Source organism: Strigops habroptila, chromosome 8, assembly GCF_004027225.2.
Source record: "Strigops habroptila isolate Jane chromosome 8, bStrHab1.2.pri, whole genome shotgun sequence".
Lineage (NCBI taxonomy): Eukaryota > Metazoa > Chordata > Aves > Psittaciformes > Psittacidae > Strigops > Strigops habroptila.
Window position 1 is genome coordinate 14,039,698 of NC_044284.2, and position 15,720 is coordinate 14,055,417.

Sequence of the window (15,720 nt, forward strand, 5' to 3'; positions counted from 1 at the left end):
TGTTTTTTGACATTGTGTATTTTAAAGCCAGGGTCTCTGTTCTTTCCAAATGAGAAAGAGCTTCTAGGCTACTCTTTGCTCTTATTGTTGTTTTTTTAATCAGTGGAGACATATAATGTGGTATAGCTGCACCATACCACATTGAATAAGCACAATTACATCAACAGCACAATCAATAACATCACACAAGAAAATACAACTATTTTTATTTTTGTTTTGTGTAGGAGGGTGTGAGTATCAATAAATCACTGTTAACCCTTGGAAAGGTTATTTCTGCCCTCTCTAAACAATCTCGAAATGGAAAGAAAACTTTCATTCCTTACCGCGAATCTGTCCTTACTTGGTAGGTACATTTCACATTTTTTTTTTTTATATAGAATTAAATGCTTTCTGAGACTGTGGATTCCTCTTCTAATCAGGAGGCATCCCTTCCCCTTCTTCCCTCCCTTTCACTTCTCAAGTGACCTATGGAGTGAAGAAATTAGCCTGTTGTATTAGGTAAAGAACAAACAGGACCTTGGTTTGTATTTTAAGTAGCTAACAATCACTCTTAAATAAGTAGCAAGACCCTTGTATTTCACCTGTTCAAAACCCTTGTATTTAACCTGTTCAGATTGATAAACTTAATTTTTCTTTCAATGTGAGGGCTGGGGATTGACTTCTACTCTCCTGTCAAATGAAGGTTGTTAAAGGAAAGTCTTGGTGGAAATTCACAAACCGCTATGATTGCCACAGTAAGTCCCGCTGCTAGCAGTACAGAAGAAACCCTCAGCACTCTTCGCTATGCAAAACAGGCTTGTTCAATTATCAACACTGCTAAAGTAAATGAAGATGTGAATGCCAAACTAATCAGAGGTGAGGTTGACATCTGCAGTCTTTGAGGGTTTTTCATTTGCCTGTGTATTCAACTTACTGTTCCATCAGAGTTATTACTACTACTAATCTATTGTGTTGACTGACCACTTGTCAGCTAGGTTAATACAACTGAAGATATTTTCCTTTTAATATTAGTATTTTTTGTGAGCTTTTTGCCATTTCCCCCCCCCGCCTCAAAGTTCAGACCATATCTGAGGCTACACTTCAGAACCTGGAATGGGGAAAGGTGTTTAATTTATAATTAAATAAGATTAATTTTCTAGTATTGTACTGAAATGTCTAAACTGTATTTCATCTTTATTTTTTGTGTATTGTTTGTCTGGTTTGCCTTATGGAGAATTGAAAGCTGAAATTGAAAAACTGAAGGCAGCTCAGAAAAGCGCTCTGAACACTGATCCTGAAAAATACAGGCGTTATTTGCAGGAAATAACATCTTTGAGGGTAAAATTGCACCAGCAGGAGAAGGACATGGCAGAAATGCAAAGGTTGGGCACTCATTAATGTCTTACTTGAAAATAGAAATAATAAAACTTATATGTTGAAACTTCTATCCTAATATGTTGTGTTATTTTCCCCTTAATATATTAAGGGCCTGGAAAGAAAAATTTGAACAAGCAGAAAAAAGGAAATTAGAAGATGCAAAAGAATTGCAGGTACATTTTCTGTCTTCACTTTCTATAGGAGATGGTACAGAAAACAAAACATCAGCAAACCTTGCATAAGGATTAGAGTAGTTGTAAGATTTGTTTCCTTAATGCCAGCCTTTTAACTGTGACTTTGTAAAAAAATCAATATAGATAGTTCAGTGCACGATACTGAGGGGTTTTTTTTATGCAGAGCTCTCTTTTTATTTAGAAAGCAGGAATTGCATTCAAAATGGACAATCATTTACCAAACCTCGTCAATCTCAGTGAAGATCCTCAGCTTTCAGAGGTGCTGTTGTATATGATCAAAGAAGGAGAAACTACAGTTGGAAGGTATACACCAAATTCAAAGCATGATATCCAGCTTTCCGGAGTTCTAATTGCTGATGACCATTGGTATGTAGTGTTATTTTTATACTTGAAGTGAAAATAGGAAGTATTTCTCCTCACCTTTCCCTTTCTTTTGGAGTCACTCTTTCTTCTGGCAGTAACAAGATTTGGTTTTCTAACACCGAAAATAGTATTTAGGGATAATCTTTGTCCTGTTCAGTGATTTAAAGTAATTTCATTCTGTTCCCTCTAGAAATCTGTTAACCAAGGTAGTTTAATTTCTTTTTTCGTTTCATTCATTCATGGAGCAAAATTTTCTATTTGTTCAGAAATGCTGGAGAAGGACTAGAGCAAATGATGCTGTGTGATAACTCTATTACATTAAATTCAATGGAAAAGTGAAATGCCTTGACAGTTCTTATTAAAACTAAAAATAGAGAGCAACTTGGCCATTTTGTAGTAACAGCGTTTAAAGTGCATTCCATGCAATTGACTAGACAAAATGCTCTAAGAAACTTAACTAATCAGTTAGTAAAACCATGGATGTTGTGGGTATGTTGGGAAATTAAGTGTTATCAAAGAAATGCTCGGATGACAGCATATTGTAGTAATTTTCTAGCAGTGGATTCTTTTTAGATTTAAATATCGAGTTTCTTCCAAAATATAGGTTGTTGCTCATTGTTTATGTATGTTGTAACTAAAGAGTATGAAGACAATCCACATCTGAAAGAACAAGGACACTATTTAAAGCATGAATTTTAGTTTATTAAGAAACCTCATTTGCAATTAACATGAGCTACTGGTATCACAAATGTTTCTTGTTTTCAGTGTTATAAAAAATACTGTTGGCAAAGTGAGCATTATTCCACTGGGAGAGGCAAAGACATACGTAAATGGAAGATGCATTTTAAACTCAACAGTGCTGCATCATGTAAGTAATTGATTTTCTTATATCAATATGTGCATGTGTGGATTTCTTTGCTTTGTTAATATTACAACTTCAGACTGCAGGTTTTTTTAGAAGGCTCTAAAACTGTAAATATTTGTCTCTTCCACTTTAATTTCTAGCCCCACCTGCTATCTTTTAAGCACTGTAAATTTACTTATAAATCTAAAAGTTCTAGCGCAAACGTCTTCCTCCCTCATCCCCCTCTTTCCCCATAGGGTGATCGAGTGATCCTTGGGGGAGACCATTATTTCAGGTTTAATCATCCAGTAGAAGTTCAGAAAGTTAAAACATCATCTTGTGGGACAACGTCTTTACATGATGGTCCAAAAGATTTTGAATTTGCAAAGAATGAGCTGCTAATTGCCCAGAGAGCACAGTAAGTATTGTATCTTCTTGTTCTAAAAATAAGCTCAGTTGTTAATGAAACCTTGAAATACATTTAAGAAACAAGAAACTTAAGATTATAAATTATTTCCTGATAAGGGAAAGTTGGAAAATTGCAAGGTTATTGTTACCTTCATTTTTAACTGAAATGGAAGTCCCAGACTTAGCTGAAATGAAGGTACCTCTAAGTTATGGTCACCACAATCTAGTCCAGTTGTCAAGAATATAGACTACTATTAAAGAAATGCTGAGCTCCAGAGGTTCTGAGAGTAGTGTATCTCTTCAGTTACCTTTCTTTCCAAGCACATAAGGAGTCTGAAATCAACTTTTGATGTTTTAGAGAGATTTAAAGCCTGAAAAGAAAATGCCTTAAAAAAAAAAAAGAGAAGAATCCAAAGTTACAAACTTAGTCTTCTGTGATGGTGGAGAATTTGCGAGACAGTAAAGTGTTACTTGTACTCGCTTTGCTCCTGGGAGTTTATTAAACTGCAAGACTCATTGACTTTAAAATTTGCTTTCCTGCATCTTAATGTGGTTTAGTGAATTTCTATTGCAAATCTTAATTTTGAGAAGTACATAATAAAATAAATCTGGAAATTGAGTGGACTTTAAAAATTCTGGAGTGTCTTACATCGTTACCAGTGTCTACGTTTTCCCTATGAGATGAAAAATATCAAGGTAGAGTGTAAAGGAAAAAAAAACAACCAAACCCCCCCCCCAAACAATAACATAATAATGAAACCCCCACAAAATCGACAAAATCATATTTTTATTTTTACTGTTAAAACTGGAGGCTCCCGTCGTGATAGAAAAGATCAATCTCTATGCAGTCTATATAGGATTAAAGCCAGCATTCTAAGTATGTGATACTTCCACTTGTAGGCTTGAATCTGAAATTGAAGAGGCACGACTCAAAGCCAAGGAAGAAATGATGCAAAGCGTCCAAATTGCAAAAGAGATGGTTCAACAAGAACTGACCTCACAAAAAGAAGCTTATGAAAGCAAAATAAAATCACTGGAGGCGGAGGTGGTAAGTTGCCAGAAGCTGTAGCATGGGGTTTCTATTTGATTGGGTATTTGTGTTTGTTGTTCTTTCGTCTTGCTTAACAGTGTCTTAGGGAATGCTAAGCCCCATTCTTTTAAAAAATATCAGCCTTACTCTAACACAAGAAGTTGTAAATATGTATCTCCTACAGAATTATTCTAGGAATATTGGTTTATAGAATTAGTCAGGAACTAAAATGTTAATCCAGTGTACATTCGATCGTGTATCCCTACAAAATATAACTTACTCACAGACTTTTAAATGACCACAATATTTTAGTTGACATGGCTTTTATTTTTTTCTTCCACGTTTGCATGCTATTTTGTCACTAGCCTTTTCAACACCTTTACAATATGCATAAGTCAATACAGAATAGTACCTCATGATAAACCAAATAATAGTGAAGGAGTATCGTATTTCTTAAATGTGCTATAGAAGACATAATGTGATGTGATGCTTGTGAACTAAGGTATAACCTTTTGTTGCTGACACTGGGCTCAGTAATCCACAGGGGCTGCATGTTTTAAATGTGCAAAAGTGAAAATAAACCTTAATATCTGCCAAAGGGATGGGTCAGAAAAGCTGTAGAAGTGGTAATCCTCCACTCATCTGTCCTTTTTTATATTAGAGAGAAGAATCTCTTAAGAAGCAAATCCAAGAACTGAATAACCAGAAAGCTGCCACAAAAATACAGGAGTTAGAGAAGGCAAAGCAGAATCTCGAGCTGGAACTACAGTTCAATAAGAAGCGTTTAGAAATGGAGACCTTAGCTACCAAGCAGGTAACTTAAAAAAAAGTGATAAACTGTGGTTGGTTTGTGGGTTGGTTGGTTGATTGTTGGTGGTTTTTTTGTTTTATTTTAAATTAATTGTTTCTGAAATATTCTATGTGATTTTGTGCAAAAGAACAGATGTTTACACAAATCGTATTGAATATTGTATGGAATTCAGGGATAAGCTAATGCTGACCTTATTTATTATATGACGTGGATGGTTTTGTTCATCCAACAAAATTTAACAGCAATTGCCTGTGCCAAAAGTTATGACTTCAGGAGTTAATGTAAGTAATGACTGGTTTTTGGCTGGTGTTTATGTATATGACTGCTGCAACAAATATGATTAAATTTTTAACAAGTAGTTTCTTTTTAATTCCAGTATTTTTTTAATCATAACAATATCTAAGCAAAACCAGAAGACTATCAGAGTTTGAATATGAAGGGTATTGATACAGAAGATGTCAAATACAAATTTTATTTTGTTCTGGGACTTATTAAAATTACGTCAACAAAAAATTTTGCTTCAGTAAACAACATTAAGAGTTTTAGGGGATGTTGTGTGTATAATTTTGTTTTTCTAATATCCTCCTTCTCCCCTAGGCTCTAGAAGATCATACTATTCGTCATGCAAAGATACTTGAAGCCCTGGAAGCTGAGAAGCAGAAGATTGCTGAAGAAATAGACAGCCTTCAGAAGAATCGTGGAAGTGGAAATAAAACTGTGACTGGTATGTATATACGTAATGTTGGAAAGGCAGCGCTGACTTCTCTCTTGCTCAATGGGCTTGGAGTTAGTGGATGCGGATCCAGGAGCTTTTACTCTTCTTCCAACACTTTTCTAATGATGCTGAATGTAAAGAGCCTTTTGGCTTCAATGATCCTTTCTCTTCATAAGCTGTACATATCAGATTGTGCTAAAAAACCTGTTTTAAACATGCTGAGGGTAGTTAGGTGGATATACATGTGGCCTGTATTTAACCTGATCACTGAAAAGTCCTTCCCCCATCTGGCTGAACTGGTTAGGCATTAACTCATGAGGGAAACTGGAGTAACAGAACTGATTCTGTTTAGTTTCCTACCTCAGGGTAATATATAGTGTCTGGTGTTACGCCTCGATCTCTGGAATACCATTTACCTCACCTTTTATAGAGGGTTATCTTGGCTGGGACGGTCATTTTTCCCAATGTATTTCGGAATTCATGGAACCGTTGTTGACTAAATTCCATTCAATGAATTTTTTAACCTAAAGTTGTTGCATCATGTTGTTTGATCCACTTAATCATTATGTGCTATGTTCTTTATTAGTTCCACTTAACTGGAATTCTCTGAAGCTATCTGTGATGATCAAAGAGGCCAACACCATTAGTAATGAATTAGGGAAAAACACTGTTTTCTATAGGTGAGTATCTGAGTTAGTTATTTACAAGGGGATTTATATATAACATATATTTATATACATATATAAATTTATATTTATGCATACATAATTGGGGTTAGATTCTGGATGTGCAGTGAGCTGTTTGTTTTTCTTTTAGCAGTTATGTTAGGCTGAATACGATAAATCACTTTTCCAGTATGGTTTTAGTTGAGTGTGTAGTTCAGACTCGTTAGTTTGAAATGTGAACTTCAAATCTGAATTTTAGATCAAGACTTTAAAGGTATGTCTACAGACAATTAATTTTGGATTGAGTGTGCTTTGGAGGTAAATCTTTTGATGCCCATGTCCATCCTGCTTTGGTTCGTATATTGAAGTGGTTCTAAAATGCAGTTACTGTGTTCCTTTTGGACAAAACTAAACCAGGGAGTATGTGCCAGCCCTGGGGGGTGTTCAGTTCACAGGACTGCAACAGAGATAGTTCAAAAGTTCAGATCATATGCATTATGAAATATGTTATAGCGGATATGGAGTGGTTGGGACCAGTTGTTTCACTTCACAGATCTCTTGCTATGCCATGCTACTTGCTAGTTGTAACTGAAGAGTGTTCTAGAAGTGAACCTGTCAAGTGTTCTTAGTGTGAGCAGAGATACATCAGTGCAGAGGAAACTCTGTATCATTAAAAAAAAGAAAAAGGGCTACAGTAAATGTACGTGCGCTTGGAGGACTTCCTAGAAGGTGTATATATTATTGTGGTTTTTCATATGGTGTCTTTCACATCCTTCAACAAGAACTCTGCCAATAGAATTCTGTAGCATAGATTTGGTTCAGAGTTTCTTGAGCCAGGAGTTTGTATGCTAGTATCTACTTCTATCTCTGAATGCAGGGATTCCTTTTTTTCCTTTATATAAGAATAATTTTAATGGCTACACTAATACTTGTTTTGTGAGATTCGTGATGTCTCAAACACTTTCTGTGTAATGACATTTTTATTCTCTGTATAATCCTGCTTAAAAGTACCTTGTTTATTTTTGCAATGAATAATGTTTGTTTTTTAACTTTTTCAACTACTTAGGCATGACAAAATCGATGCTAAAACAGGAGCAGTGTCTTCTGTTCAGGTGCAGGTTCGTAACATCAAACTGGGAATTGCGACTTTCTGGAGCCTAGAGAAGTTTGAATGCAAACTGGCAGCAATGAAGGAACTCTATGAGGTCAGTAAGTACTGATAATAGAACATACTGTCTTCATCCATATGTTGAATGCCTCATTATTACTCTATTTTGGTTTAATCCTCTTATTCCCCGTGTTTCCTTTATTTTTGTCAGAGTAATGATAGGAGTAAAGCTGCTGATGTGTTTTATGACCCTGCTGATGAGTGGGAACCTGACCTTTCAGATGCCTCTGTTTCCTCTCTTTCCAGAAGAAGGTGACTAATTTGTAGCTCCTTCATCTACGCTTAAAACAAAGTAAAAATTAACTTGCTTAATCATCTAAACATGTTTCTATGCCAGTACCACCGTCTTCTATTAATTCTTCTTTTACGTTATTAAAATGTCGAATGAACTTACCAATTAAATGAGAATTTATGTATCTATTAGGGATGAGGGGGGAAAGTTTAAATGTGTTATCTTACTATGCTTTACTGGCTTCACTTACGAAACGTGTTAGTATGCACCATGTTGCTAATAAACATTGCTCACCACCCACTAAAGAGTTATGGCAGATTAAACAGCAATGTTTCTGAGCTTGAACATAGCATATATGCAGTGTATGTCTGATCAGTGCCAGAGGATTTTACGTATGACCATTGACAACTAGCTGGAAGTACTTAAAGGCTGTACCCAATTATTTCAGGAAGCTGTCTTAGAAATTGATACATTTGTCTGTAGCACAGAACTTTTAATTAACCTGCAGAGGACCCACAGGTTAAGGTTACAGATATGCACCTATTTAATTAGTAACACAAGTAATTTTAAATAGGCACTTGGACATCTGTTCCTGTCCTTACTTACCGCATACACTGTGCCAACTGGTAAGTTCTTCTGTTCATTCCTCCTCTTATCTTCCCTCATGGACAACAAATAGGAACAAAAGTTTTTCCAAACCCAGAACTATGTTTTGTCAAAACATGTAAGGCTTTCTAAACCATTTATCTAGATATTATCGGAGTTAAATGTGTGGGGTTTAATGTTTTCTTCACACCTCTGTAATATGAAAGCATTGTTTTTAAGGAGTAAATCGTGGCTGGTTTTTCATGTTTTCACCTTATCATCTTTTCCTAGGAGTAGAAGTTTCATGAAGAACAGGAGAATTTCTGGATGTTTGTCTGAGATAAAATTGCAACCAATTCAGAATATACAGACTTCCTATATATCAGGTACTTACTGTATGATAGAACACCTCTCATTTCATACTGAGAACTCGAAACTACTACATGTATGAAACTTAGGCACTTCTAGTAGTTGTTAAAAAAAAGAGTGTGGGTTGGAAAAGAAAATGAAAAATGTCCTGTTTACAATATCTTACAGTTTATAATATCAAGCTGTTATTTTTTTATTATCCTTTCTTAGGGCAAAAACTTCCTGACCAGCACTTATGACTCTTACTTAAACAATTTGCTTAAAACATTACTCCACTTAACTGTGTGCGTTAACTGGAGAAAGATGATAGTCCATGTATCAAATTGTCAGAGGCTGAATTCTGATATAATAATTTGGAGACTTTGCTTGAGTTGTTGGTATTCATTCAGCTACTGAACTGAGGGTACCCCCAGCTTTTTGTCAGGTTTTATAAACTTTTTTCCTGAAATACTAGATATTTCATTCTTCCAAATATCTTGATGCATTCAGTGATTTTTAGATAGGCTGGGTTTTGTTATTTTCTGTGTCTCTGTAGGTGTGATTGTTTGAACAGGTGGATTTATGTTAAAAATTTTCACTATGGAATTAGTCTTTGTTCTAACTTAATCTAGAAACAACTTAGAATGTTGTATACACATTTTTTCCTGACTTGCTATCTTGAGTAGCTGAACATTGCAGAAGCAGCAGTATAAAATACTCATTACAAAGACATGCTGACTGCTCACTCATATGCAAGAAAGTGTTTATGGATGTTCTGCTTTTACATCATACAGGTCCACAGAATAAGTCCAGCATGTGCCCAAGCTTTTCTGAATCCTTTCTTCCTGGAATTTGCAAGGAATCTATAAATTCAGCTTTGGATTTACTGGAACAGAATCACGAAGGAGGAAAGAGCATAGCAGATAGTGTCCTTACTAATTTGTTTGTCATTTTCTCTGGAGCGTCTGCCATTTCAAAAGCCTATGAACAGCAAGATGAAGAATGTCAAGAAAACTGTAAGTTTCATTTTCATAACAGTTTACTTGAAACATTACTAATGACTTGTCTTTCAGATGCACAAACATTCATATGTTTGTCTATCAGAATTCATTTGCAAAGGAAACCTTCTGATACATCTCTTTCTCTTGTAGTTTTCTCTCTTGATCATGCTGCTCAGTCCTACAGCATCAGAATTATCTCTGCTTTTGACCAGCTTGTGATTCTTACCAAACTTTGGCTTAACAATGTCCAAAAGTGCCCCAGACCTACAAAAGTTGATGAAGAAATAAAACAGGAAGTAAAGAACTTAGGAGGTTATTTACAGTTACTGTTGCAGGTAAAGTATATTAAAGGATTTATCTGTGTGTAAAGTCCTATGCAGTGTTTACTACAGATTTGCTAAAAACACTCAAATATCCAAAGTATGCAATGACAAATGGATGCATTTAAGGAAGACAAATAGGTAAGGGTGTGTTTCTGCTGGCTAAACTGGTACTTCCAATACGCTTGTTCAAAGCAATGCAGACTTTTCTGTGCCACAGGCCCTGACAATAGCATAGGTTTTTAATCGTAAAAGGGGACAATAAAACATGCAGTAGCAAGAGCAAATGCTAGTTTGTATTGTGAAGTGCTACCGTTTATAAACTAGTGGTAAGTAAATATTACTCTCGTTCATGCTGCAGCCTTGTGAAGAGTGATTTTTCTTTTTTTTTAACTGTGTAGTATACTGATGCCATTCTTCTCTGTGGTTGTAAGGTACGGTCTTTTTTCCTGTGGTAGGTAAGCCATTGGAAGTAAGAAGATGGAAAGCTGAAAATGCCTCAAGCTATTGTGTATTATGAACTCTTGTGTTACAAAAAGTGCTCTTTGACTAGAGATGCCTTCTAGCTTCAGTGAATGATACACCTTTATTTCTCAGGGATGTTCTTCAGATATATCCTCGATGGTAACAGAAGCACTGAGCAAAGTAAACCGAACAGTAAAACAAACACTGAAATCCATAGGACACTTGGCAGTAGTCACACAAACTGACATTTCATTTTCTGAAGAGAACAACATTCCTCCAACCAGTTTACAGGTGAAAAATGATTTATTAGAAATAATGATTAGAAATAGTAATTTTAATGTTGACATCACATTTTCAGTAACTGTGCTCAGAAGCGAATTGTTACGTATAACGATTTGATCAGCTGAATTATTTTCAGAGTTTATCTAATACTTCATTTTTATTGTGAAAATGGATACGTGTTAATATCCTTGAAATACTCTTTTCTTAAAAAAATGCACTTCAAAGCTGTTTAACTTCCACAAAGAAAAAGAAATACTGTGCTTTTAGGATTGTGTCTGCACCGAGATTGTACAAGTCGACTTAGTTCACTGAAATTCAATACTTATTTCAGTAATCTGTGATTAAGTACAATGAATTTTCAGAAATCTAAAGAAAGTTAGGAAAAGGAGGTTAAAGTGCTGAGCCCTTGTGGTCAAAGAATGAGATGCGACTAAATAGACCAGCGCTGAACAGTTTGCTCACAATTACATTTCTAGCCCACTACAGAAAATCTGTTTTAATTCAAGGCCACATCAATTCCTTCAATCATTATGTTTTGAACCCTTATTTTAAAAGGACTTCGTACTTGCCATTTATGATGGAGTATGCTCAGGGCTGGAGTTTCTCATTGATACTGTACAGGAAAAAGCAAGAATGGTGCAGAAAGAACTTGTGAAACAACATCCACAGAATGAGGTGAGATGAAAGTAAGATTAAAAACTACTGCTATATCTTAGAGGCACTTGATCATGTCATGTTGTTTTTCAGTAATTTTGTCTAGAAATTTTATAGTGGGAATACAGTTATGATTAGTAACAGAGGTTTGAGATGTGTGGTAAGTGGGAATGTTAACTATGATCTTGAAATTTTTCGTGTTTAGCCTTTCACCATATGTAGACTGAGTGTTTAAGTGTATTTTATCTCGAGTGATTTATCTGTGCATTGGAGGACATTTTTGTCATTTCACAGTGTAACCATGAAGGAGAGGGAGAATATGAAAACTGGCACAAAGGAGCAAGTGGACCTTTTGCTCTGTATACTACTGTTAAGTTTGATTTGTAAAAGGATTTAGTATTTAACATATAGTAACACTTTATGATCCTGAAAATTAATTGTTATATTGACAATAGTAATCACCTCTGCTATTACTACACTCACTGTTGTCAGGAAGATTAATAGAAGGTTTGAAGACTTCGTCATACGTTGTTCTTACAGTCCTAGTCCCAAACAGGATGCTATCTAAATATTAAATTAGTTCAGTGTTACCTTTTTAGAGCTCGTCTTCTCATGTGCTTAATGCTCAGGGTACGCTGAAGCACTTCCATGAATAGGGCACTTTAAAGGGAAAATGGTTGACTAAAGTAGCTATTTAGTAGCGCAGAAGCCAGAAATGTCCTGCTTGATTTTGTGTCATTCACTGAAATCACAATTGACCTTCAAATACTTTCCAGGCTGATAAGCAGCAGTGGTATTTTCATTTGAGCAATTTCTTTGTACTACTTTATAGGAAAGTTATAGCAAATTATTTATATTCTATTAATGAGTTGTTCCTGTCACCTTCCAAATTTATTGTAATATGAAAAGAAATTATATCAATGGGAATCTTTTATTTCTCTTAGCAAGACCTCAATTTAGTTGTTCTTGTAACTTGAGAAACTTGCAGAACTGTGGCCAATAAGAAAATCTCCTTAATGACTTGGGAGATATAAAATATTTATTTCCAGGAATTTTTTACTACTTAAAAATCTGTAATAAATGACCTGGGATAAAAGGTTCAAATCAGTTCAAGAGGAGATATAAATTGCTTGTTTCAAGGAAAGCAAAAAATTCTTCCTTTGGTTTTCACTGTTGTCATTCTTAATCCTACAGATCCTAGTGAAAATGTCTAAAATCTTTTATGTACCTATCTGCTTGTTTAACTCCCAAATGCTTCGTTTTTCCAGCAAAAGGAATTGAGCGGTCTGTTTTCCAGATAAAGCTGTACACTTTCAGCAGATTCCTATGTGTCTGTAGGAGTCCTGTATATCCTTGTTATCGGTGGAACTAATGTGAAGTTGGGAGAGAACACCAGAGTATTAACTAAGAGATTACCCTGACACTTAAAATGGCAACAATACAAAAATTACAGGACAATCTTTCTTTAGTGAACACTTAAATTTGCTTGTTTGATCCTCCCATATTAAGGAGTTATTTAAAACTTTGCAGATATAGTTAATGCTTTATTTGAAAAACTGCATGTTATACAGTTGCAGAAAACACGACTTCTGCTTTTGAGCATTTTTCTCGTTAGCATGCCAATAATCATTGTTATCTTTCTAAAATACATAATATATACAAATACATAGAATATAATACGAAGTGTCTTTGCAGATTCAAAATCAAATAAAGGATAATGTTGTGGCAATAGCCAGATTCCTTGAAAATAACCTCTCTTACTGCAGAAAGGTAAGAGAAATGTTTCACAAAATGCATGCTTTGAGTCTGGGGTTTAAAATTAAGGGATGCATTTAACAAAGAGGAGGATTTGAAACTAACTTTTGTATATTTACAGTTGCATCTTAACACTTCCTGTCTCAGTCTTGTGAATGGGACACTAACTTTTATGGCTACTTCATTTCCACTCAGAACGATTAGATTTTAATTTTACTGAAAGTATTTGTGGAGGTACTAGTATCTTATTTTCCTCCTCCTTGTGCTCATCATGAACAGCCTAATAGTCTAATTATGTTATAACTAATGCAATAATTTATGGCCATAATTATTGGTATTTTGAATTAAAAGCCAGGATAGATTATTTAATCTATGTCCTAAAATAGATTAACCTTTTAACTAAACCTTAAACTTTAAGCAAAAATTAACCAAACCATTTCTGGATTTTACAGTTCTGTTTGCCTTCCCCCCCCCCCCCCCTTTTTTCCTGTCCGCAATTTGCACTTCTCTTCAAATCTGTCTTATGCTTTGTGACTTGGCGTTGCTTACATCTTGTATTTCAGTATTGGCCTGTTTTACATGACTCAATCTGTAATAGGCATGTTTAATAGTTAATATACTGTTATGTATTTGATTCTCTTTAAATTACTCTTTTTAATGAAGAAAGAAATAGAATCTCAATTACCAGAAGAAGAATCTCTATATCGGGAAATAAAGAAAAGCACTAACGTTGCTGCAAAATATTTGGAATTGGAGCAGTGCCTAGCTGAAGTCTGTCAAATTGTTTCTTCTATCCTACAAGGTATTTAGCTTGGTTATTACCTGTCTTTATAGTAACCTGTGGGCCACAGGAGACTGTGAAGCAAGAGGGAGGGAGGGCTACTTGGTCTGTCTTTGCTGCATTTGATTCTTCTTGCTTTTGTTTTTCATAGGGTCGTACAGAAACACAAGCTCTCTCAGGAGCTTTGCAGAAAATATTTGTGTCGTAGCTGGGTATTTGAACAATTATTTCAGTTTATTTGCCTTGTCATCTCCTTCTGCAAACAATCCCATCCAGAAAAAAAACATGCCTTTTATGAACTTGGATGAATTGGACTCTCTAGTTGATTCTCTTATTATAAATTTTGAACAAGGACAGTTATTACTGAAATCTCAAACTCTTATTGATGAAACTACTGAGACTCAAGGAAGGTCGGTTGTAACAGATGAAGTTGAATTTGCTTGGAAACAGAAGGTGATTCCAAAACACACGCTGCAGTCTTCCTCTCCCTTTCCTGCAGAGCTCTCACCTGGTAGGATACAGTGGGTATAAAATGCTATTATCAAGAAATTGAGGGGAACTCTTAACTTTTACTTGAAGGGAAAGCAATATATCACAAAAAGCTAAAATTTATTGCTAATATTATTAAGTGGTATGAAAGTAAATGACATGATTGTATGAAGATAAGTACCCTAAATTTCACAAGAAAAAATGCAACTCCTTAAGGGGCTGTTAAACTTCAGTGCCTTTTGTTTTTAATGAAAGTCTATTATTACCTAAGCCTATAAGAAATAACTTAATGCAGTAAGTAAAAAACCTATTGGAGGTAATGTGGGTAGGGAAATTAAAAACTGTTGAGGAATAACAAGGAAACAGTAAACACGTGGTAGGACATTCACATCTCATCTTACCCCTTTGACTTAGGGCTTTTGTCTAATAGTGGAAGGAGATTCCTTTGAAGGGCATTTGTAACAAACATTTATGTTGCATACATCTAGATAAGAAGGTTGCCTTCCTGTCTCAGACACTCGAAAGGTAGATGATGTGGGTCCTGATGTTTTGGGTTCTTTTTGTTAAAATTGTTGCTTTATTTTTGCTGCATTGTGACCCAGTAGTGCTACTGCAATTTGAAAGTGGGTTTTATGCCTTTTTTATTTTTTTAGCAAAGCAAAAACTATTTCTGTAGGGTAAAATTGCTTTACAGCCTTATTAGATGAATGCTTTCTTATGTGGCTTTGTAGTCCATTGAAAAATTTCAGCTTAAAGTTATCAGCAATGACATGCTTCAGCTTGAGCCAAAGTAAATTATATGAGTGTTGTTGCTATCTTTTGATTGCTTAAATTACTTTCAGTACTATTTATAGTGAATTAGGAACATAGTTCTTCCTAAGTAATATCTGTCATCCTATGAGGTTGTAGAGAGCTTTCGCAGTCAACTTCTTCCTTGTGCTTTTTACTGTAGACATCATTTAACCTCTGGCCCTTAGCATGCTGACTGAAGCGAAAATCAACAGCAAAGATAAAAATGAATATGAATTTTTATTCTTTAATAATAGGTTCTAGGAGGCCTGGACCTACCACATTTTACTTGTAACAGAGCTGAGAAATTTATAAGATAAACCTTGATAGATAAAAGTATTTTTTCTCTATCAAAGCTTCCAAGCCAGATATTCATAGCTATCATCTTTCCTTCTGAGGGAAAATGCTCAACATCTTGAGAATTCCAGTCTTCAAGAACACATCAGGCTTTTGAAACTATTTCCT

The 15,720-nt window shown here is 35.1% G+C and overlaps 1 protein-coding gene across 4 annotated transcripts in view; it reads left to right on the forward strand.

Annotated features, from left to right (window-relative positions):
• The window catches only part of KIF14 (kinesin family member 14), a 43,354-nt gene that overhangs the window by 9,053 nt on the left and 18,581 nt on the right, over positions 1-15,720 (forward strand). For 2 of the 4 annotated variants that reach the window (XR_003992905.1, XM_030496147.1), the window contains exons 9-29: positions 225-343; positions 683-855; positions 1,214-1,361; positions 1,466-1,529; positions 1,732-1,916; positions 2,679-2,781; positions 3,015-3,175; positions 4,066-4,213; positions 4,857-5,009; positions 5,604-5,730; positions 6,308-6,401; positions 7,453-7,591; positions 7,706-7,806; positions 8,663-8,757; positions 9,514-9,735; positions 9,871-10,055; positions 10,638-10,796; positions 11,343-11,462; positions 13,137-13,211; positions 13,860-13,998; positions 14,129-14,488. Coding sequence is in view for 3 of the 4 variants with exons in the window: in XM_030496147.1 (XP_030352007.1) it covers positions 225-343; positions 683-855; positions 1,214-1,361; positions 1,466-1,529; positions 1,732-1,916; positions 2,679-2,781; positions 3,015-3,175; positions 4,066-4,213; positions 4,857-5,009; positions 5,604-5,730; positions 6,308-6,401; positions 7,453-7,591; positions 7,706-7,806; positions 8,663-8,757; positions 9,514-9,735; positions 9,871-10,055; positions 10,638-10,796; positions 11,343-11,462; positions 13,137-13,211; positions 13,860-13,998; positions 14,129-14,488 (3,070 nt within the window). In the remaining variant the exon portion in view is untranslated. Of the gene's footprint in view, positions 1-224; positions 344-682; positions 856-1,213; positions 1,362-1,465; positions 1,530-1,731; positions 1,917-2,678; positions 2,782-3,014; positions 3,176-4,065; positions 4,214-4,856; positions 5,010-5,603; positions 5,731-6,307; positions 6,402-7,452; positions 7,592-7,705; positions 7,807-8,662; positions 8,758-9,513; positions 9,736-9,870; positions 10,056-10,637; positions 10,797-11,342; positions 11,463-12,779; positions 12,887-13,136; positions 13,212-13,859; positions 13,999-14,128; positions 14,489-15,720 lie in introns of those variants that run through there. The other 2 variants (XM_030496148.1, XM_030496149.1) reach the window with 2 other exon arrangements.